This window comes from Thalassophryne amazonica, chromosome 8 (assembly GCF_902500255.1).
Source record: "Thalassophryne amazonica chromosome 8, fThaAma1.1, whole genome shotgun sequence".
NCBI classification, from domain to species: Eukaryota; Metazoa; Chordata; class Actinopteri; order Batrachoidiformes; family Batrachoididae; genus Thalassophryne; species Thalassophryne amazonica.
In genome coordinates this window covers 12,611,555-12,636,688 of record NC_047110.1, presented here as the reverse complement: position 1 = coordinate 12,636,688, position 25,134 = coordinate 12,611,555, and the positions used below count along the sequence as shown (strand labels likewise).

The 25,134-nt window shown below is 41.6% G+C and overlaps 1 protein-coding gene across 2 annotated transcripts in view; it reads left to right on the top strand.

The window, feature by feature from the left end:
* The window catches only part of rbl2 (retinoblastoma-like 2 (p130)), a 212,382-nt gene that overhangs the window by 136,707 nt on the left and 50,541 nt on the right, over positions 1 to 25,134 (top strand). For both annotated transcript variants that reach the window (XM_034175745.1, XM_034175744.1), the window contains exons 7-9: positions 1,332 to 1,396; positions 2,011 to 2,182; positions 18,748 to 18,911. In XM_034175745.1, coding sequence (XP_034031636.1) covers positions 1,332 to 1,396; positions 2,011 to 2,182; positions 18,748 to 18,911 — 401 coding nt within the window. The remainder of the gene's footprint in view (positions 1 to 1,331; positions 1,397 to 2,010; positions 2,183 to 18,747; positions 18,912 to 25,134) is intronic.

The following is a 25,134-nucleotide window of genomic DNA, read 5'->3' as shown; positions in this document are numbered from 1 at the left end:
TCCAGAATCCTTGTGAGAGCAAAGAGCTGGTCGGTTATTCCACGACCAGGACGGAACCCGCATTGTTCCTCTTCAATCAGAGGTTCGACTATCGGCCAAACCCTCCTGTCCAGCACCCTGGAGTAGACTTTACCAGGGAGGCTGAGTAGTGTGATGCCCCTCTAATTGGCACACACTCTCTGGTCCCCCTTTTTAAATATGGGGACCACCACCTCAGTTTGCCACTCCTTAGGCACTGTCCCAAACCTCAATGCAGTGTTGAAGAGACATCTCATCTAAGACAATCCCTCCACACCAAGAGCCTTCAGCATTCCTGGACAGATCTCATCAACCCCCGGGGCCTTGCAACAATGACTTCCACCAGGGAAATTGATGAAAATCCTCCATCAGCTTCCAGCTCTGACCCTACTATAGAGGGCATTCCGGTCTGATGCAGAAGTTCCTCAAAGTGTTCCTTCCAGTGCCGGATTACATCCTCAATTGAGGTCAACAGAGTCCCATCCTTACTGTAGACAGCTTGGATGTTTCCCCGTTTTCCCCTCCTGAGGTGCCTCACGGTCCGCCAGAAGCACCTTGCTCCAAACTCTTCCCACACCCGCTGCTTTGCCTCCCCCACAGCAGAGGCTGCTGCCCTTCGGGCCTGTTGGTACCTTGCAACTGCCTCTGGAGTCTTCCGAGATAACATATCCCGGAAGGACTCCTTCTTCAGTCGGATGGCTTCCCCGACCACCGGTGTCCACCACGGTGTTCGAGAGTTGCCACCCTGCATGCTGAGTCCATGAAGTGTCTTGTAAATTACTCCAGAGGTGTTATTAGATTCCAAAAACAGCATTTTTAGTTTTAGAAGTATTTATTTATTACTAGCCTTTATATAATATACGAGAAAGGTGCTATATTTAGCCCAAAACAAAGCAAAGTTAGCAGCTAGTGAAACCAGGAAGTGACGTCACCACGCTAACATACGTGAGATCATGCCATAAAAATAGGAACAGAATGTGACTTTTTAACCTCTTAAAATACGTCAAGGTTAGCCATCTTTGAATTTGTCCAAGGTCTGTGTCCTAAGAATGTTCCCTGTGAATTTGAAGACTGTGGCAGTAATAGGACTGGACTCATGCTGAGCACAGACAGACGGACAGAGGGACAGATGAATGCACAGCCTTTGCAATAACCGATAGCTGTATTTGATGGCCTTGGGTAAAAACTGATGTGGGTTTGCACTTTCCACTGACATAGTTTGGAATAATTACACAGGGTACACACATGCATTAATTCTGGTCTGGTGGTTTGGCATTTTTTTATACTTCTTTTATTTCATCCTTCTTCTACAGATTCTTCGAGGAAAAGAGGACAACCTGACTGGCTTTCTGGATCCCATGAACTTCGGTGACAGTTTGTGAGTTTTTGTAGAAAAAAATACTGCACAATTAACTGAACAAAAATGGGTGATCCCATAAAATCACATTTAAGTTAATGGTTTTGTAATATTTCTAGTATTATAAACTTTAAAATGATACATAATTTGTTGTAGTTTTTGCTTTCTTTTACATGTAAAATTGGTCATTTCCTGTAACATTTCTTTTGCCTGTCTTTGTGAAATATAAAGGCCATTTGTTCAAAATACCTGTCAGCAGATAGGAACATTTGGCATTTTAGTGGCACAAAGTAAAGTAAACTCTGTTTTCACCAGCTCCTGCAACCTGCTTTTCATTCTCAGTCTTAAGACATTTTCTATGAGAAGCTAAACTTCATTTTTATGCAATACATTTTTCACTTTGCTGCAGCAGAATCCGTTTATTGTGCCAAATTCTTTGTTTTTCAAAATTACTTTTCTTGTTTATGCTGTTGTTTTTGACCAACTTGCTCCAGTGTATTTTTTAATTTGTCACCACTTCACAGTTTAAATGGAAAATTGCCGAGTGTTTAGTCACAATCCACAGTTAGCCCAACGCTCCTAGATGTCTGGCTGTCACATTGACTTCTCTTTTGTCTGCTGCATGTTGACCACAGTGCGTCTCTGAGCCGGGTGTATGAGGAGCACGTGCTGGCCACCGGCAGCCTGGATGAGAGGATCTTCACTGGGGAGGGCGCCAACGAGGACATTGGTACCCCGGGGCCGTGTCTGTGTGAAGGGATGGAGAACCAGGACAGCAGCAGCTCCAGGCTTCACAGCAGCCTGACTGTAAGAGGCACCAGTTTTTTTTTTACATCCATGTAGCGGTATTGTTTTCAGTCTTGTGTATTCATCTGTCTGTCCATCCGTGTGTGAACAAAATTGTTTTGATGTTATTTGGACTAATCTTTGTGAAAGGTGATGCATGGGTGGGACTCTGTGTAACCTGGGTTGGATGAATGAACCCTGGACACACCCCCATCTTCAGAGATACTGAACAAACTAAGCAAACAAGCTAACCTTGGTTTGGGTGTTTATTAAATCAGATTTATGGGGACTGGGCAGTGGTTCTCATAATGGTTTGTTTTGGTCTGGCCATTAAATTACTTTTTCACATGGTGGCAGTGAATAGAACAGGGGTGGGCAACTTGTTCCAGAAAGGGCCATGAAGGTGCAAGTTTTCTTTGCAGCCACTGACTCCACCCGGTGATTTCACTTAACTGTGCAGCTTTTGATACTGTTGACCATAAAATTTTATTACAGAGATTAGAGCATGCCATAGGTATTAAAGGCACTGCGCTGCAGTGGTTTGAATCATATTTATCTAATAGATTACAATTTGTTCATGTAAATGGGGAGTCTTCTTCACGGACTAAGGTTAATTATGGAGTTCCACAAGGTTCTGTGCTAGGACCGATTTTATTCACTTTATACATGCTTCCCTTAGGCAGTATTATTAGAAAGCATTGCTTAAATTTTCATTGTTACGCAGATGATACCCAGCTTTATCTATCCATGAAGCCAGAGGACACACACCAATTAGTTAAACTGCAGGAATGTCTTTCAGACATAAAGACATGGATGACCTCTAATTTCCTGCTTTTAAATTCAGATAAAACTGAAGTTATTGTACTTGGCCCCACAAATCTTAGAAACATGGTGTCTAACCAGATCCTTACTCTGGATGGCATTACCCTGACCTCCAGTAATACTGTGAGAAATCTTGGAGTCATTTTTGATCAGGATATGTCCTTCAATGCGCATATTAAGCAAATATGTAGGACTGCTTTTTTGCATTTACGCAATATCTCTTGTGTGGGCCGCTGAAGAGGAGGTACTGCTGGCCCACCACCACAAGATGGCGCCCTGCTTGAAGTGCGGGCTTCAAGCACGAGCGGGCGTCGGACCGACCGGGAGTGACAGCTGTCACTCATCATCCGTACCAGCTGTCACTCATCCACTACTCAACACCATCACCATAAAGGCCGGACTGCAACTCCACCTCCCTGCTGAGAAATCAGCTACCTTGGAGGTAACTTTCTCTGCTGAACAAAACCTTGTGTAATAGTCTGAACTTCTTTTGCAGCCGTTTTCCTGTGGTGATTGCCTTATCTGTGGGATTGGCGTTTGGTGTGATCAGCGACGGCTTCGCTTCACACCCCAACCAGATAAGTGGTTAGACAGGAGCTGCACGAGTGTGTGATTGGAGGTGGAGGTGCTCCCTCCTTACTGAACACAGACTGTGGGATTACTGAGTGTGCGTACTCACACTCACCTGTGCTGTTTCTATTCTCTGCCAGCAGTACCAGGTCTGACAGCTGAAGACGGTGACCACCTGGGGATCCAGGACTTGGCGGCTCCGGTGTTCTTCAGGTCTGTTGGCAGTGAGGGCCGTGTGGGATCCGGCTCGGTTCTGGACGGGCGTCTCCTATCCTCAAGCCTGCCCACACGTCACCCAACGTGTAATTGACTGTAGTCCCAAACTGATTGTTCTCTGTATTCCGTTGTGCACAATTTACAACATTAAATTGTTACTGTTTGGCTTATCCATTGCCCGTTCTTTTACGCCCCCTGTTGTGGGTCCGTGTTCCTACACTTTCACAACATATTAAGCAAATATGTAGGACTGCTTTTTTGCATTTGCGCAATATCTCTAAAATTAGAAAGGTCTTGTCTCAGAGTGATGCTGAAAAGCTAATTCATGCATTTATTTCTTCTAGGCTGGACTATTGTAATTCATTATTATCAGGTTGTCCTAAAAGTTCCCTGAAAAGCCTTCAGTTAATTCAAAATGCTGCAGCTAGAGTACTGACAGGGACTAGAAGGAGAGAGCATATTTCACCCATATTGGCTTCTCTTCATTGGCTCCCTGTTAATTCCAGAATAGAATTTAAAATTCTTCTTCTTACTTATAAGGTTTTGAATAATCAGGTCTCATCTTATCTTAGGGACCTCATAGTACCATATCACCCCAATGGAGCGCTTCGCTCTCAGACTGCAGGCTTACTTGTAGTTCCTAGGGTTTGTAAGAGTAGAATGGGAGGCAGAGCCTTCAGCTTTCAGGCTCCTCTCCTGTGGAACCAGCTCCCAATTCAGATTAGGGAGACAGACACCCTCTCTACTTTTAATTATTAAGCTTAAAACTTTCCTTTTTGAAAAAGCTTATAGTTAGGGTTGGATCAGGTGACCCTGAACCATCCCTTAGTTATGCTGCTATAGACTTAGACTGCTGGGGGGTTTCCCATGATGCACCCAGTGTTTCTTTTTATTCACCTCTTTTTGCTCTGTATGCACCACTCTGCTTTTAATCATTGGTGATTGATCTCTGCTCTCTTCCACAGCATGTCTTTTTCCTGATTCTCTCCCCTCAGCCCCAACCAGTCCCAGCAGAAGACTGCCCCTCCCTGAGCCTGGTTCTGCTGGAGTTTTTTTCCTGTCACCAAGTGCTTGCTCATAGGGGGTCGTTTTGACCATTGGGGTTTTTCTGTAATTATTGTATGGCTTTTGCCTTACAATATAAAGTGCCTTGGGGCAACTGTTAGTTGTGATTTGGCGCTATATAAATAAAATTGATTTGATTTGATTTCAACTGATTCCATCTGCTCAAAGTGATATTAATCAGTGAAATCACCTGGTCAGTGGCTGCAAAGAAAACCTGCACCCTCTTTGCCCTTTCTGGAACAAGTTGCCCACCCCTGGAATAGAAGCTGCATGATTTTTGGTGAATGTTATTTTACAGCAGTCAATAAAGTGGAAACAAACCTGAGGGTGTTTAATATGATCAAAGACCATAAACACAAGTTTATGTCTCACTGAGAAACAATAATTATAGCCGGATATTGTACACACTGTATTATTTCTTTATTTTCTCATTACAACACAGGTTTAGAATAGAAGAGACTTTAATGTGTTCTCTATTGTTTATTGCCTTATTTTACAATATTATTATTATTATACATTATGCTGATCTTATTTTGATTAACAATAGGAGATCTGCATTAAAACAACTAATAATTAATAAAAGCTCTCAACATGAAATGATTACATTATTTATGACATATTTAAGTGGACTTAATGTCATCAAGCTACTGATAGCTGCTATTACGTCGTTAGCAGACATTACATGAGATGAAAATTTCACTCAACTGGAATACTGGAGCACTGTATTTACAGTTGATCTGTTAGGATAATTAACCCCACAACAAGGCGTATTATTACAGATATTTGTAATAAAATGCTGATAAAGGCCAAACAGTCCTCCACTATAACTAACAGCCACAGCTAGTGACCTCTCTGCTACCGGAGCTCTATACTCAGCTCAGCAGCACCGACTAGCTGTCACTCAGTGCAACCACACACCCTAGGAAGAAACTAGATCCTGCCACTATTCAGTCATGGATCTGCAACTTTTTCTTTTTCTAGGTAGACCTCATTTTTGACAGCTGATGCATACCTCTTGGCTAATACAGTATATGGGATAAGTAGAATGGCTATTTTGAAGAATTGGTTTCGGTACACCTGTGGATACAATGAAACACTAATATGAAGTGGCATATCACCCTTGTATTGGTGATGTGACCTTTGGCTGTAGGTGACCTTTCAGTTTGTAGCCAACATGGATTAGACATGGTTAGTCAAGGATAACATGCTTCTATTTTCGACTGAATTGATCAAATGACAATATCTTTTTTAGTATCTTTTTTTTAGTATCAAGTATCTTTGTACTGAAAAGGTTGCTAATATCAGGGCTTCTATTATAGCTCCTGATTCTGACCCCTCGGTTTTGGTCCCTGGTTCTGTTGTTTTTACCCAGTTTGAGTCTGTGACTCATTTGTTTTTAGAAGATGTGATAGGCCATATTAAATCCTCAGGTTCCCCCTATGACCCTCCTCCTCCCCAATTTTTTAAAGAAATTCTACCTAGTATAGGACGGTCAGTTCTTGCTATGTTTGTCTTCTGGGGCAGTTCCTGCTAAACTTAAACATGCAGGTAGTGCAGCCCCTGCCTAAGAAACCTGGCCTTAATCATACCGTTGCTGGCAAATTATAGGCCTATCTTCAAATCGCCCTTTCTTTCTAGGGTTTTGGAGAAGATTTTATTCTGTCAACTGAAGCCGTTTTTGTATGAGAATGGTATCTTGGAGGAGTGCCAGTCAGGGTTTAAAATCCTTCATAGTGCAGAATCTGCCTTAATAAGGGTCTTTAATGACATTTTTCTTGCATGCTATTCTAATAACTATGTTATTTTGGTTTTGCTTGATTTAACTGCTGCCTTTGACACTGTTGACCATAATATTTTAATATCTCAATTATATCAGTTAGTGGTACAGTTGGTGGTACTGTGTTCGAGTGGTTTACGTCTTATCTGGCAGATAGAACTTTTTCAGTGAATATTCTTGGTTCAGAATCATCTGCAGTTCTTTGACATGTGGCGTTCCACAGGGCTCTACTTTGGGGCCACTGCTTTTTTCACTGTATCTGCTGCCTTTAACTCAGCCACATGGGGAGTGCAGCCAGTACATTCTGAGTGCCGGTCCCAAGCCCAGATAAATGAGGAGGGTTGCGTCAGGAAGGGCATCCGGCGTAAAACAAGCCAACCCAACTATGCAGACTCAGAATCGAATTCCCATACCGGATTGGTCGTGGCCCGGGTTAACAACATCCGCCACCGGTGCTATTGCCCAACAGGGTGCCGGTGGAAATTGGGCTACTGCTGGGCGAAGACGACGAAGAAGAGGAGGAAAACGTTGCCACGAACAGCGGGAGAAGAAGAAAACTAGAAGGGTGGAAATGAGAGTGGGGACTTTGAATGTTGGTAGCATGACTGGTAAAGGGAGAGAGCTGGCTGATATGATGGAGAGGAGAAAGGTAGACATATTGTGTGTGCAAGAGACCAAGTGGAAGGGAAGTAAGAGCAGGAGCATCGGTGGTGGGTACAAGTTGTTGTACTATGGTGAGGACAGGAAGAGAAATGGTGTTGGGGTCATTTTAAAGGAAGAGTATGTTAAAAGTGTGTTGGAGGTTAAGAGAGTGTCTGACAGGGTGATGAGTGTGAAGTTGGAAATTGAAGGGGTGATGATGAATATCATCAGTGCATATGCCCCACAGGTAGGTTGTGAGATGAAGGAGAAAGAAGATTTCTGGAGTGTGTTAGATGAGGTGGTGGAGAGTGTGCCCAAGTATGAAAGAGTGGTGATAGGAGCAGACTTCAATGGGCATGTTGGTGAAGGGAACAGAGGTGATGAGGAAGTAATGGGTAGATATGGTATCAAGGATAGGAATGGGGAAGGACAGATGGTAGTTGATTTTGCAAAAAGGATGGAAATGGCTGTGGTAAATACCTACTTTAAGAAAAGGGAGGAGCACAGGGTAACATATAAGAGTGGAGGAAGGTGCACACAGGTGGACTACATTCTTTATAGGAGATGCAAGCTAAAAGAAATCACAGACTGTAAGGTAGTAGCAGGAGAGAGTGTCACTAGACAGCATAGGATGGTTGTTTGTAGGATGACTTTAGAGGTAAAGAAGAAGAAGAGAGTGAGAGCTCAACAAAGGATCAGATGGTGGAAGCTGAAGGAGGAAGACTGTTGTGTGAAATTTAGTGAGCAGGTGAGAGAAGCACTAGTTGGAGGGGAAGCAATTTTGGACAACTGGAAACGTACTGCAGATGTGGTGAGGGAGATAGCTAGGGCAGTACTGGGTATGACATCTGGACAGTGGAAGGAAGACAAGGAGACTTGGTGGTGAAATGAAGAGGTCCAGGAAAGCATAAGGAGAAAGAGGTTGTCGAAAAAGTTTTGGGATAGTCGGAGAGATGAAGAAAGTAGACAGGAGTACAAGGAAATGCGGCGTAAGGCGAGAAGAGAAGTGGCAAAAGCAAAGGAAAAGGCATATTGCGAGCTGTACAAGAAGTTGAATAGTAAGGAAGGAGAAAAGGACTTGTACCGATTGGCCAGAAAAGGGACAGAGCTGGAAAGGATGTGCATCAGGTTAGGGTGGTAAAAGATGCACATGGTAATGTGCTGACAAGTGAGGAGTGTGTGCTGAGAAGGTGGAGGGAATATTTTGAAGAGTTGATGAATAAAGAAAATGAGCGAGAGAAAAGGCTGGATGATGTGGTGAGAGTAAATCAGGAAGTAAAAGAGATTAGCAAGGAAGAAGTGAGGGCTGCTATCAATCAATTCAATCAATCAATTTTTTTATATAGCGCCAAATCACAACAAACAGTTGCCCCAAGGCGCTTTATATTGTAAGGCAAGGCCATACAATAATTATGTAAAACCCCAACGGTCAAAACGACCCCCTGTGAGCAAGCACTTGGCTACAGTGGGAAGAAAAAACTCCCTTTTAACAGGAAGAAACCTCCAGCAGAACCAGGCTCAGGGAGGGGCAGTCTTCTGCTGGGACTGGTTGGGGCTGAGGGAGAGAACCAGGAAAAAGACATGCTGTGGAGGGGAGCAGAGATCGATCACTAATGATTAAATGCAGAGTGGTGCATACAGAGCAAAAAGAGAAAGAAACAGTGCATCATGGGAACCCCCCAGCAGTCTACGTCTATAGCAGCATAACTAAGGGATGGTTCAGGGTCACCTGATCCAGCCCTAACTATAAGCTTTAGCAAAAAGGAAAGTTTTAAGCCTAATCTTAAAAGTAGAGAGGGTGTCTGTCTCCCTGATCTGAATTGGGAGCTGGTTCCACAGGAGAGGAGCCTGAAAGCTGAAGGCTCTGCCTCCCATTGTACTCTTACAAACCCTAGGAACTACAAGTAAGCCTGCAGTCTGAGAGCGAAGCGCTCTATTGGGGTGATATGGTACTACGAGGTCCCTAAGATAAGATGGGACCTGATTATTCAAAACCTTATAAGTAAGAAGAAGAATTTTAAATTCTATTCTAGAATTAACAGGAAGCCAATGAAGAGAGGCCAATATGGGTGAGATATGCTCTCTCCTTCTAGTCCCCGTCAGTACTCTAGCTGCAGCATTTTGAATTAACTGAAGGCTTTTTAGGGAACTTTTAGGACAACCTGATAATAATGAATTACAATAGTCCAGCCTAGAGGAAATAAATGCATGAATTAGTTTTTCAGCATCACTCTGAGACAAGACCTTTCTGATTTTAGAGATATTGCGTAAATGCAAAAAAGCAGTCCTACATATTTGTTTAATATGCGCTTTGAATGACATATCCTGATCAAAAATGACTCCAAGATTTCTCACAGTATTACTAGAGGTCAGGGTAATGCCATCCAGAGTAAGGATCTGGTTAGACACCATGTTTCTAAGATTTGTGGGGCCAAGTACAATAACTTCAGTTTTATCTGAGTTTAAAAGCAGGAAATTAGAGGTCATCCATGTCTTTATGTCTGTAAGACAATCCTGCAGTTTAGCTAATTGGTGTGTGTACTGTTATGTGTCGGACGCAGCTCGGAGAACCGACCAGCGTTTGAAGGACCCAGTATGAAATAAGCAGAGCACGGTACAAAGGCTAACTGAATTTAATACATAACAGTGATGTGATACAAAACAACAAAAGAGTGTGCGGTCTGGCATGGTGGTGATACGGTGCGCTCCCAGCAGCGCTAACGGTCCGGAGCCAGAAGCCGTTCAGACCCAAGGACCCCGCCGACACCCCCCAGGTGGCCGCAACAAACCGAGTCTGTGAAAGAAGGAACCATTATGTGAGTCCACACTCTACACACAGAGAGACCACTCAAAGGTGTACATAAACAGCAAACACTTCCTGGCTTAATTACTAATCAGCTTCTCAACCTGCAGGCATGGAACATCCAGTTCACAAAACTCCACTGCAGTGGAAGCCGATACATGACTAACGTACAGCTCAATATAATAAGGTGTGAGGGACACCACATTTACTGACTGTATAAACGTTAGTCACAAAATCTAACGTACCTCAGGAAGTGTGCTGACGAGCGTGAGACCTCACCCCCTCCTCTTTCACAGACCGTGCATCAAACCCTGGACGTTCTCTGCATCCACTGATGATGAGATGGCTCCCGAGACGACGATCTCACCCGTCTGGTCACAAGGTCGAGTCTCTGGCAAATACACACTGTATACTCCAGTCTTAAATGCCACCATGTTCCAATCCATATAGATGCACCACAGCTGTGAGTCCTGACGAGCCGCAGGTGATCAGAGTGAGGTCCTGATAACCTCAGCAACACAGCCACTCAGTCCCAAATGCAAGCCACCTGGAAGGAAAAACAAAAGACAGAAACAAAAAGGCAGCCAGGCCCCCCAGCCATACAACAGTGTCCTCTGGCTTCATGGATAGATAAAGCTGGGTATCATCTGCGTAACAATGAAAATTTAAGCAATACCGTCTAATAATACTGCCTAAGGGAAGCATGTATAAAGTGAATAAAATTGGTCCTAGCACAGAACCTTGTGGAACTCCATAATTAACTTTAGTCTGTGAAGAAGATTCCCCATTTACATGAACAAATTGTAATCTATTAGACAAATATGATTCAAACCACCGCAGCGCAGTGCCTTTAATACCTATGGCATGCTCTAATCTCTGTAATAAAATTTTATGGTCAACAGTATCAAAAGCAGCACTGAGGTCTAACAGAACAAGCACAGAGATGAGTCCACTGCCCGAGGCCATAAGAAGATCATTTGTAACCTTCACTAATGCTGTTTCTGTACTATGATGAATTCTAAAACCTGACTGAAACTCTTCAAATAGACCATTCCTCTGCAGATGATCAGTTAGCTGTTTTACAACTACCCTTTCAAGAATTTTTTGAGAGAAAAGGAAGGTTGGAGATTGGCCTATAATTAGCTAAGATAGCTGGGTCAAGTGATGGCTTTTTAAGTAATGGTTTAATTACTGCCACCTTAAAAACCTGTGGTACATAGCCAACTAACAAAGATAGATTGATCATATTTAAGATCGAAGCATTAAATAATGGTAGGGCTTCCTTGAGCAGCCTGGTAGGAATGGGGTCTAATAAACATGTTGATGGTTTGGATGAAGTAACTAATGAAAATAACTCAGACAGAACAATCGGAGAGAAAGAGTCTAACCAAATACCGGCATCACTGAAAGCAGCCAAAGATAACGATACGTCTTTGGGATGGTTATGAGTAATTTTTTCTCTAATAGTTAAAATTTTGTTAGCAAAGAAAGTCATGAAGTCATTACTAGTTAAAGTTAATGGAATACTCAGCTCAATAGAGCTCTGACTCTTTGTCAGCCTGGCTACAGTGCTGAAAAGAAACCTGGGGTTGTTCTTATTTTCTTCAATTAGTGATGAGTAGAAAGATGTCCTAGCTTTACGGAGGGCTTTTTTATAGAGCAACAGACTCTTTTTCCAGGCTAAGTGAAGATCTTCTAAATTAGTGAGACGCCATTTCCTCTCCAACTTACGGGTTATCTGCTTTAAGCTACGAGTTTGTGAGTTATACCACAGAGTCAGGCACTTCTGATTTAATGCTACAGCATCCAAAGTTGTCTTCAATGAGGATGTAAAACTATTGACGAGATACTCTATCTCACTTACAGAGTTTAGGTAGCTACTCTGCACTGTGTTGGTATATGGCATTAGAGAACATAAAGAAGGAATCATATCCTTAAACCTAGTTACAGCGCTTTCTGAAAGACTTCTAGTGTAATGAAACTTATTCCCCACTGCTGGGTAGTCCATCAGAGTAAATGTAAATGTTATTAAGAAATGATCAGACAGAAGGGAGTTTTCAGGGAATACTGTTAAGTCTTCTATTTCCAGAACAAGTCAGAACAAGATCTAAGATATGATTAAAGTGGTGGGTGGACTCATTTACTTTTTGAGCAAAGCCAATAGAGTCTAATAATAGATTAAATGCAGTGTTGAGGCTGTCATTCTCAGCATCTGTGTGGATGTTAAAATCGCCCACTATAATTATCTTATCTGAGCTAAGCACTAAGTCAGACAAAAGGTCTGAAAATTCACAGAGAAACTCACAGTAACGACCAGGTGGTATGATAGATAATAACAAATAAAACTGGTTTTTGGGACTTCCAATTTGGATGGACAAGACTAAGAGTCAAGCTTTCAAATGAATTAAAGCTCTGTCTGGGTTTTTGATTAATTAATAAGCTGGAATGGAAGATTGCTGCTAATCCTCCGCCCCGGCCCGTGCTACGAGCATTCTGACAGTTAGTGTGACTCGGGGGTGTTGACTCATTTAAACTAACATATTCATCCTGCTGTAACCAGGTTTCTGTAAGGCAGAATAAATCAATATGTTGATCAATTATTATATCATTTACCAACAGGGACTTAGAAGAGAGAGACCTAATGTTTAATAGACCACATTTAACTGTTTTAGTCTGTGGTGCAGTTGAAGGTGCTATATTATTTTTTCTTTTTGAATTTTTATGCTTAAATAGATTTTTGCTGGTTATTGGTAGTCTGGGAGCAGGCACCGTCTCTACGGGGATGGGGTAATGAGGGGATGGCAGGGGGAGAGAAGCTGCAGAGAGGTGTGTAAGACTACTGCTGCTATGAAGCGGATGAAGAGTGGAAAGGCAGTTGGTCCAGATGACATTCCAATGGAGGCATGGAAATGTCTAGGAGAGATGGCAGTAGAGTTTCTAACCAGATTGTTTAATAAAATCTTGGAAAGTGAGAGGATGCCTGAGGAGTGGAGACGAAGTGTGCTGGTTCCTATTTTCAAGAACAAGGGTGATGTGCAGAGCTGCTGTAACTACAGAGGCATAAAGCTGATCAGCCACAGCATGAAGTTATGGGAAAGAGTAGTAGAAGCTAGGCTTAGAAAACAGGTGAAGATCTGTGAGCAGCAATATGGTTTCATGCCGAGAAAGAGCACTACAGATGCAATGTTTGAAGGACAGAAAGCGTTACATTGTGTGTTTGTGGACTTAGAAAAAGCTTATGATAGGGTGCCAAGAGAAGAGTTGTGGCATTGTATGAGGAAGTCTGGAGTGGCAGAGAAGTATGTTAGGGTAGTGCAGGACATGTACAAGAATAGTGTGACAGCGGTGAGATGCGCAGTCGGAATGACAGACTCATTCAAGGTGGAGGTGGGACTACACCAAAGGTCAGCTCTGAGTCCTTTCTTGTTTGCAGTGGTGATGGACAGGTTGACAGATGAGATCAGACAGGAGTCCCCATGGACTATGATGTTTGCAGATGACATTGTGATGTGTAGTGAGAGTAGAGAGCAAGTTGAGTCTAGTCTGGAGAAGTGGAGATATGCTTTGGAGAGAAGGGGAATGAAAGTCAGTAGAAGCAAGAGTGAGTACATGTGTGTAAATGAGAGGGAGCCCAGTGGAATAGTGCAGTTACAAGGAGTAGAGGTGGTGAAAGTAGATGAGTTTAAATATTTGGGGTCAACTGTTCAACGTAATGGAGAGTGTGGTAGAGAGGTGAAGAAGAGAGTGCAGGCAGGGTGGAGTGGGTGGAGAAAGGTGGCAGGAGTGATTTGTGACCGAAGAATATCAGCAAGAGTGAAGGGGAAGGTTTACAAAACAGTAGTGAGACCAGCTATGTTGTATGGTTTAGAGACAGTGGCACTAACAAAAAGACAGGAGGCAGAGCTGGAGGTGGCAGAGCTGAAGATGTTGAGATTCTCTTTGGGAGTGACAAGAATGGACAAGATTAGGAATGAACATATCAGAGGGACAGCTCAGGTGGGACAGTTTAGAGACAAAGTCAGAGAGGCGAGATTGAGATGGTTTGGACATGTACAGAGGAGGGACCCAGGGTATATAGGGAGAAGGATGCTGAGGATGGAGCCACCAGGCAGGAGGAGAAGAGGGATACCAAAGAGGAGGTTCATGGATGTGCTGAGAGAGGACATGCAGGTGGTTGGTGTGACAGAGGAAGATACAGAGGACAGGGTGAGATGGAAACGATTGATCTGCTGTGGCGACCCCTAACGGGAACAGCCGAAAGACAAAGAAGATCTGCTGCCTTTGGGCTCTATTCTTAGAAGACATGGGATTTCATTCCATTGTTATGCAGATGATTGCCAAATTTACTTGAAACAGAACAATGTTCTTCCCTTGGATCAGCTTCTGGTATCTTTAAATGATATTAAAGCTTGGTTGGCTTTGAATTTTTAAAATTTCAATGAAAAGAAAACAGAGGTGATAATGTTTGGACCTAGTCCGTGTGAGTCTTCCTCTGTTGATTTGGGACCCTTGGAGGTAAATTTTAAGCCTGTGATTGCTGATCTTGGTTTTAAGGTGGATAGTGATTTTAAAATGGGCAGCCAAATTGCAGCTTTAATAAAATCCAGCTTTTATCATTTAAGGCATTTGGGAGATGGTGATCCATGCTTTTATTTCATCTCACTTGGACTATTGTTTTCACGTTTCCAGCTGGTTCAGAATGCTGCTGCGCGACTTTTCACTCCTTGAACGTCTTAAAGCAGGATTTCTTGCTGTGACCAGCTAGAAATGATGTGGTGTCACACCCTGTGATAGCAGGAATGGTGGAAGTACACTGAGTACATCATCTCCAAGACTTGCTGCTAGTGCATGAATGGGGATTTATTTCAGTTTCTTTGCTGTTCCCGTTTTCATCCAAACCTTCTTAAAGGGCATCTTGTTGTGAGTGAGTGAGTAAGTGAGTGAGTGATGCAACAACAATATGAATATGAGGTATACAATGCTATATATTATAACCAGCTATTCACTGTATAAAGTACATATAAACAAAACCTAACTGCCAATATACGTATTTACATATGTACAGTACTGGACAGAATACCCACACTATTTTGACGAGGCCATTTCTCATTTCTACTATTGTGAAAGACTTATGTATATATGCATACAATATATATCATACATACCAGCTATTTACTGCACAAACAAATAACAAAACCTTAATACTAGTATACTTATTTACATATGAAGAGTACTGGAGGGAAATATCTACAGCACTACAGCAGAATGAAAGTCACAGACCCATATTGACTAGGCCATTTCTCATTTCTACTATTGTGAAAGACTTTAGTGTAGCTTTGAAGTGATAATCAAAAGCCCTTCTGAACTAGGCTATTTCTTAGCTACTTGGTGAAAGCAGTTATCACACACGCATTGCCATGTACATTTTGGAAAATGTTCAGAGCTGTTAATCCCTTGTGGTGTGCCTACAATAGCAGCAGAGTCCATGGGGATTTTCCAGAAGTGAAATTGGGTCATAAATGGGAAGGTCACTGTTGACCTTATGGTGCACAGGGAGGTAAATGTCTGTGATTATTTTGAGGCTTACTACAAAGTCTCTGCATTGACAAACAAACAAATATTAGAATTTATGACAGGACGAAAAAGTTTGAATGTTCTATTTATCAGTTTGATGTTCCAAAGCAGTACAGTCACGATAGGTCATTGACCTCTTCCTAAAGATCATGTGCAGAATGACATTTCAGTGATTGCTTTGTGAAATACCTAAGTATATAAATAAAATAAAGTTCTACAACCCCTGGCAAAAATTATGGAATCACCGGCCTCAGAGGATGTTCATTCAGTTGTTTAATTTTGTAGAAAAAAAGCAGATCACAGACATGACACAAAACTAAAGTCATTTCAAATGGCAACTTTCTGGCTTTAAGAAACACTATAAGAAATCAAGAAAAAAAGATTGTGGCAGTCCAAGCAGAGGAAAAAAATATGGAATCACTCAATTCTGAGGAAAAAATTATGGAATCACCCTGTAAATTTTCATCCCCAAAACTAACACCTGCATCATATCAGATCTGCTCGTTAGTCTGCATCTAAAAAGGAGTGAACACACCTTGGAGAGCTGTTGCACCAAGTGGACTGACATGAATCATGGCTCCAACACGAGAGATGTCAATTGAAACAAAGGAGAGGATTATCAAACTCTTAAAAGAGAGTAAATCATCACGCAGTGTTGCAAAAGATGTTGGTTGTTCACAGTCAGCTGTGTCTAAACTCTGGACCAAATACAAACAACATGGGAAGGTTGTTAAAGGCAAACATGCTGGTAGACCAAGGAAGACATCAAAGCGTCAAGACAGAAAACTTAAAGCAATATGTCTCAAAAATCGAAAAATGTACAACAAAACAAATGAGGAACGAATGGGAGGAAACTGGAGTCAACGTCTGTGACCGAACTGTAAGAAACCGCCTAAAGGAAATGGGATTTACATACAGAAAAGCTAAACGAAAGGCATCATTAACACCTAAACAGAAAAAAAACAAGGTTACAATGGGCTAAGGAAAAGCAATTGTGGACTGTGGATGACTGGATGAAAGTCATATTCAGTGATGAATCTCGAATCTGCATTGGGCAAGGTGATGATGCTGGAACTTTTGTTTGGTGCCGTTCCAATGAGATTTATAAAGATGACTGCCTAAAGAGAACATGTAAATTTCCACAGTCATTGATGATATGGGGCTGCATGTCAGGTAAAGGCACTGGGGAGATGGCTGTCATTACATCATCAATAAATGCACAAGTTAATGTTGATATTTTGGACAATTGAAAGGATGTTTGGGGATGATGAAATCATTTTTCAAGATGATAATGTATCTTGCCATAGAGCAACAACTGCAAAAACATTCCTTGCAAAAAGACACATAGGGTCAATGTCATGGCATAGGGTCAATGTCAATGAGCAGATCTGATTTGATGCAGGTGTTAATTTGGAGGATGAAAATTTACAGGGTGATTCCATAATTTTTTCCTCAGAATTGAGTGATTCCATATTTTTTTCCTCTGCTTGGTCTAAAAAAGTAACCGTTACTGACTGCCACAATCTTTTTTCTTGATTTCTTATAGTGTTTCTTAAAGCCAGAAAGTTGCCATTTGAAATGACTTTAGTTTTGTGTCATGTCTGTGATCTGCTTTTTTTCTACAAAATTAAACAACTGAATGAACATCCTCTGAGGCCAGTGATTCCATAATTTTTGCCAGGGGTTGTATAAAAAGTCCATTGCACAAGGATTCAGATTGAAACACATTGAAAGGACATTGAAAATATGGTCAGTGACGTCTCAAGGTCATTGAACTTGCCCACCAGAACCACCCACATCAAGACATCAAGAACCTCGGGGTTGCCTTCTGTCCTTCCATTGTCGGGGGTGCAGTCCAGCGCTGCCAGGCCGCTCACCTGTTGGCTCGTTGTGCTGCCCTGGTGGCTCTGGTGGCTAACCTTTCTGGCCCCTGTACCCTTCCGCTGCCCTTTTTCTTGGTGTGGTTGTTTGTCCTCACTGCACAGTTATTGCCTTCACCACTTGTCTTTCATTCTGGTCTGTCTTTGTGTTGTTTTGGTGGTCGGCCCTTCCTGATAGAAGTTGTCGGTTGGCTTTGAGTAGGCTGACCAGGAAGGGAGGATGGGGGTCTCACACACACACACACACACACACACACACACACACACACACACACACACACACACACACACACACACACACACACACACACACACACACACACACACACACCACATTCACTCACGCACTACATATCTTCTGTCTTGCAAGAATAAATTGCATATATGTGTATTAATGTTCATAAATGGTTCTGCCAGTGTGGCATTAACCATTACTATATATGCAGACAGGGGGAGAGAAAAAAAAAAAAAAGAGGTCCAGCACATCCTAGAAAGTTGGTGATTAGAATTTGAAATACTCAAATCTAGAAAACTGGACAGTTATATAAGCATTTTGTGAATTTTGAATGAGGTCAGATTTTTAGTCAGGTCAACAGATACAAAGTTCAGTGACCTCTCAAGGTCACCAGAGGACAGATACAGTTTGGCAAATGGCAGATTTGGAATCAGCACACCCAAATTTGCAAACTTTTTCTCACATTTGCCTGTCTTTCTTTAAATAAAGCCCTTTTCTCATTTTGGCTCCAGTCTACATCTTCTACACCTTCTTACTCCAGTTAAGGGTCAAAGGGGAGCTGGAGTACTATCCCAGCAGTCAAGAAGATTTTTTTATGAAATGGCAGGGGCGGTGGCCAAGCATTCAGTACTCTTGTTTCCAGTATGGAAGGTTCCTGGGTCAGCCCGCCCCCCGGCCCATTCTCTACATAATATGGCGTTGCGGCTGCTCTAAACCTCGTGGGAAGCAGCAGAAGGGACTTAAGGATAAATACCAGACTTACAAGGTTTGTGAAGGTCAGTCTGACGGAGGAGAAACTCGAACAGACAACAAACCTTACTGGCTCAGAAATACAGAATATAGTTGGAAGAAAATGTAGGACAGGTTACTGTTAATGAGTTGAGTATGTGGGGACACGTGTACACTAAGGGCTGTCTGAACAACTTTTCTTCTTTTTCCATTTGTTGCTGCAAATTATCAAGAAAATTTAAATAAAAAACCTGCCTCCTGCTCTCTCTGCAGGCCTCAGCTCTGAAGGTTTCCAGTCCTCTGACCGGTCAGAAATATGTTCAAGAAAACAACCTATCATCTCCAGTGTCATCTGCCGTGCAGAGTGTGGGACGTCTCCACACCCTCTTGACAGGAACTAAACAAGGACCCAGCCCTAAACTAACAGAAACATTAAGGTACATGTCTGCATGTCAATATTTCAATGACCTAAAGTGATACATTTTGGTGTCTGAATGGTGATGTCCTTTACATTCACTGTTTCCAGTTACAGTCAACTGATATGAGAAATAATGCTCCTAAAGTTCATAAGTGAAAATTATGGCAAAAAAAAATTTAAACTTCTGAATTGTGTATTGGTGTATTAAATTTCCACATTGATTATATTAGTCAGTTTTAATTAGTTGTTTTTATGCTCACATCCAATCTTGAAAATACTGTATTGTGACACATGCATTTTGTATGTTCAAATATGCAAACTAAAAGACAATGAAAACACAACTATGAAAATGCAAAATGCTAATGTTAATACTCTGCATCCGGAAAGTATTCACAGCGCTTCACTTTTTCCACATTTTATGTTACAGCCATATTCCAAAATGAATGAAATTCATTTTCCTCAGAATACTACACACAGTACCCCATAATGACAATGTGAAAAGCTTTTTTTTTCTATTTTTGCAAATTTATTAAAAATAAAACTAAGAAATCACATGTACGTAAGTATTCACAGCCTTTGCTATGAAGGTCAAAATTGAGCTCAGGTGCATCTTGTTTCCACTGATCATCCTTCAGATGTTTCTACAGCTTATTTTGAGTCCACCGGGAATACATTCAGTTGATTGGACATGATTTGGAAAGACACACACCTGTCTGCATAAAAGGTCACACAACTGAGAGCGCATGCCAGAGCACAAACCAAGCATGAAGTCAAAGGAATTGTCTGTAAAAGGTACATGACAGCCCGGCTGGAGTTTGCCAAAAGGCACCTGAAGGACTCTCAGACCATGAGAAACAAACTTCTCTGGTCTGATGAGACAAAGATTGCACTCTTTGGTGTGAATGTCAGGCGGCATGTTTGGAGGAAACCAGGCACCATCCCTACAGTGAAGCATGGTGGTGCAGCATCATGCTGTGGGGATGTTTTTAGCGGGAGGAACTGGGAGACTAGTCACTCCAGACCTCAGACTGGTGCAATGGTTCATCTTTCAGCAGGACAATGACCCAAAGCACACAGCCAAGATATCAAAAGAGTGGCTTCAGGACAACTCTGTGAATGTCCTTGAGTGGCCCAGCCAGAGCCCAGACCTGAATCTGATTGAACATCTCTGGAGAGATCTGATCTGAACTGCCCAAAGATATGTGCACCAAGCTTGTGGCATCATATTCAGGAAGATGTGAGGTTGTAATTGCTGCCAAAGGTCCATCAACAAAGTATTGAGCTAAGGGTGTGAATATGTATGTATATGTGATTTCTTAGTTTTTTATTTTTAATAAATTTGCAAATTTTAAAAAATACTTTTTTCATGTTGTCACTATGGGGTGTCGTGAGTAGAACCTTGAGAAAAAAATGAATTTACTCAATTTTGGAATAAGGCTGTAACATAAAATGTGGAAAAAGTGAAGTGCTGTGAATACTTTCTGGATGCACCGTACACTTTCAATCAGTAAAATATTTTTCAGATATTATTTATAGCATTGTTCTAAAGACACCTTCAGAGTCTTACTGCCATTTCAGTTACCTAAATGACCTTTGTATTGTTTTCTTATCCATGCATTTGCTTTATAAACAGTGTAATTTCACATGTGTAATGCTAGAGAGGATTCCCAACAAAATCCTCATTAACTTTGACATTGTCATTCACTTCCAAAATACCGCAACTACAGTAAAGTAAGTCCTCAGGTCAGGTCTGGGAGCATGTGCTGGTGCTGTAAATGGACTGCATTTATATAGCACTTTTCCATTTGCATCAGATGCTCAAAACGCTTTACAATAATGCCTCATATTCACCCCGATGTCAGGGTGTTGCCATACAAGGTACTCACTACACACCGGGAGCAACTAGGGGATTCAGGACCTTACCCAAGGTCAGGCTGGGATTCGAACTGAGGATCCTCCGGTCTCCAGCCCAGCACTTAACTACTAGTCCATTACCTCCCACTGTGCATCAGAATCGCCCTGAGTCTTGGATGGTGACTGAATTCAGAGAGAAGTCTTAAGGCCCGGTCGCACAGCATATGACGATTCCTGAACGAAGGGAAAAAAGCAAAAAAGTCATAAATTGTTGAGAAAAGGTAAATGAATGAGCTTTTTCACCAAATAGCCTGTGAAGAGTGCAGAAGGAATGAAAGAGGAACAAAACAAATCTGAAGCTAACATTGATCGCCACGCTTTAAATGAAATGCTCCTGGAGCCACAGCTGGAGCAGTGTGTGTCTGCATCTCTGCATTCCAGGACTCGGTGCTGGGATGGAGCTCTGTAGCGCCTGAGTCCTGCAGAAACTGCAAACAGAAGTGCATGATCTGGCCCACTGTGGACATCTGTGTGCAAGTCGGTGCTCTGGTTCCTCGTCCAGAACAAAAGAGGGATCATCTCCTTCATCAGAATCCTCACTGTCTGGTTCAGACTGATGACACTCTGCTCGCTTTGTCTTGCTCCAATTAAAAAAAAAACTGAAGTACTAAACATTCATAAGAGGCCTAATTTTTACAAAAAAAAAAAAAAAAATACCACCACACTAAACACACGTTAAATACACACTGCAAACACGCCAAATATTTCTCAAATCTTTCAAATACCAAAACTCTAATCACTGTCTGTACACCCAAAACACGCACATACTCAGTTTTTCACGTCGTTGCATTTGTAGATTTGCTTGCAGCTGCGTATGTTTGCTTTTAATGTATGCGTTCTGTTATGTGTAGCTCTTGCCACATTCCTGCCTTCGTTTTTTGTTTTTTTTTGCATTGAAGATGTACAGCGGGATGCACTGCTTCTTTATCAGAGCTGGGAACATCACATCTCAAAGTTTAGAGTCCTTGGATGAACAAAAAAATGTGAGACTGGGCTGAACCATCATCAGTAAAACCTATGCCAGTGAGCCAACATACATCAGATGTAGTCCCTTCTGATTTTCCCCCAAAATTGACACAATTTAATTTGTGCTGAAATATTATTAGGACGCGCCTTTATTTCTCTCGTCTATTGTTAAATTACAGCTAATTTTGTTGCTGGTAATTTTTATTTTTTAAGGATTCCATGGCAGATATAGTGAATTTACTTCATGAAATCTTACAGATGACATGAAAGACCTTAATAACTGTCCCAACCTGTGTGAGAGTATGGTGATGGTCTAGTCAGCGAGGTGATGGTCTTGTCAGGAGCTGATAGTCTTGTCGAGGAGGTGATGGTCTAGTAGTCACTTAGTAGTCATATACCAGAGGTGCCTCTCCAGTGCCTTGATTGCAGATGCAGCAATGCCAGAATCAACAGCGTTGTAAGCATGTAGGTGGTGGTAGAGTTTGAGGTCATTCCAGGCAGCATTTACAGCTGTGTCGCAGGTCAGCCACCATGTTGCATAGATGTGTGTAATGAAGTTGGCAAATGCTCGAATCTTTGGCACCTGCTGCCGCTTGGTGATTGTGCCCTGGGGAAGAGATGTTATGTGCTGCTCCAACAAGGCCAGCTTGAGAATGTAGAGCAGCTTGGCCAACCATCGGGCCTTGTGCAGTGCTCCTGGTCGTTGCAAGGTTACTGAAGTCTGCTCTGCCCCAGCTGCTCCCAGATACACAAGACACAGCTGCACAAACTCACGGTAGTCACCTCACTTGTAGTTTAGCACTTCTGTAGCAGATGCAGAGAGTTCTGTACGCAACTTGTCCAAGAAAGGTGGTTCATCATCACCAGAAATATAATGGGACAATGAGCCGTGGTTATCATGTGGCAGCAGGTTCTAATTGTCCCTCAGACAGGCAAACAAGGCAACCTCTGGTGAGTGTGACACCTCCAGTTTAAGATCACTGAATATTTGGCTAAGAAGCACCTCGCCAATATGATAGAAATATGGATCTCAGTAATTTATTTCAATATTACTGTGTAAATTATTCCAATAAATGATGAAAACAATCCAAGAGATGACATGGGAGAGCTTGGTGGAAATGACATGGACTGACCACATAAATCCTTGTTTAAGCGTAAAATACCATTGGCCCGTTGGACCTGTAGAACACCACGGGTTGCAAAAATATTTTGCATGTGTTGTTTGATCATAGAATGGAACACTTTTATCACCCAGACAGATCAATATGTTGAAAAAGTGTATTTTGATGCACCCTATTGGGTAATAAAGACCTGGGCAATTGCTTAAGCAAATTGCAAAATCCATGGACAAAATTTGAAATTAAAATCTGGAACTCTGTTAAAGATGCATATAAATTGCACGACAAGTTAGGAATAATTAGATGGTGGTTCAAACCGAACCAACTGGACTCTAGATTTAAATGCTAGCTAATCAAGGGAATAACAACATTTCACTCGATAACAAATAAAGGACAACTTAAAAGTTTTGAGATTCTGAAAAGGGAACACTCTCTGGAAAAGCAAGACTTTTACAGATATTTACAACTACGTAATTATTTCAACCAGGTGATTACAAATTTTACAGTGGATCCTGATGATCCAATACTAAAAGAGATATTACGTGCTTATTCATCGGAACAAGGCAAGGGTACGATATCTAGATTATATAAGAGCTTTATGAATAAAAAATCTTATTCTACAGATTACATTAAAGATAACTGGGAGAAGGAATGTAATTTTGAAATTTCCAGAGAGGAATGGGACAATTACTGTGAGTTTCAATGGAAATGCACCAACTCACATACATGGAGAGAATTTGCATGGAAATGTCTAATCAGATTCTTTGTGACCCCCTAAGCAGAAAGTTCACTTTGCAGGAGGAGATCCATTGTGCTGGAGGTTGTGCGGGAGTCGGGATGCTAATCGCTGGCATATATTTTGGGAATGTCCAGTAATTTTAAGTTGTTGGTCTGAGATACACGAAATATTAGAAAACATGTTCCATATAAAAATACCATTTCATTTCAAAACACTTATTATGGGAGAAGTTAACTTTCTCACAGGCCAATTCAGCAAATACTTATTCGGTGTTCTGATTTCTGCTGGCAAGAAAACCATCACCTGACACTGGCTACATCCCGACTCCCCCCCCAATAGAGGAATGGACGGATATTGTTAATGAAATTTATATAATGGAAAAGATTACCTCCTCACTCCGTCTACAAATGAATAAATTCACAAGGTCATGGTCAAAATGGGTCTACTATGTACGAAAAGTACAGGCACATCCTACAGAATTAATAAATTAAATCATCTCTTCCTTCTCTGCCCTTTAACATCATTGGCTAATTTTCGTTGGTTTAAAAGGATTGTTCGGTCTTGTATGTACTATATACATATCTCAAAATGAAACAATATAACTGTATTTGTCCCTACAAAAGAATCCACTTCCTGTTATTAACCCATACATCCCTTTTTGATTTACTGTTCATTGGGTAGTATTTAATATTATTGGGGGTTTTTTCTTCTTTCTCTCTTTCTTGGTCTTGTCCTTTTACAAATACACAAAATACATGTTGCAGTTTTGTTCTCAGCACTTTATTAAACATTGCACAGTAATAGTATTGTTTGTAACAGCAAGGTTTTTTTATGCTGTTGTTTCTCCTTTCCTTTTATTCCTTTCTCCTGATGACCAATATTGGCTGTGTAATGTGATCTGTGAATAATAATGAAGAATAAATGTTAAAAAAAGAGTGAAATGGTAAAAAAAAAAAAAAAAAAAAAATCGGAAAGTACTACATCTTTAAATTTGCATGGTAAACCACTTTTAGTTTACCACAATTAGTCTGGCTGTGTCAGTCTACCTTTACAGTATGATTATATTCCCAAGAAATATTTGTTCAAAGCTAACATATTTTTAAACAATCAGCAGTGGCCTTAAAGCCTGGGTCCCACCAAATAATAAGCCAACTACTAAGGTGCCTCTGTGTGCCTCTCTGTGCCCCGCATCTGCCACGTAGCAGCCTCTAGTGAGCCACGACTGACCTGTCATTACAGCCTCAAATGGCTCTCATCAGCCACACTAAGCCACGTAGTGCTGTGATAGCACAATGATAACGTGATGTTGGCGCACGTTTAGGCATGAGTTTGGTCCAAACCTCCAGCCCTCCCACACCTGGTGTCTCAAAGTAGGAAGTTCACTGTTTGTCACATGTATCAGTCACAACCCCAAATTTCTGAGATGAATATGCATTGATATTTAGAGTTTTGCAGGCTGTTCATCTTATGCATGCCATCACATCAGAGGGAATTTCTCATAGAAC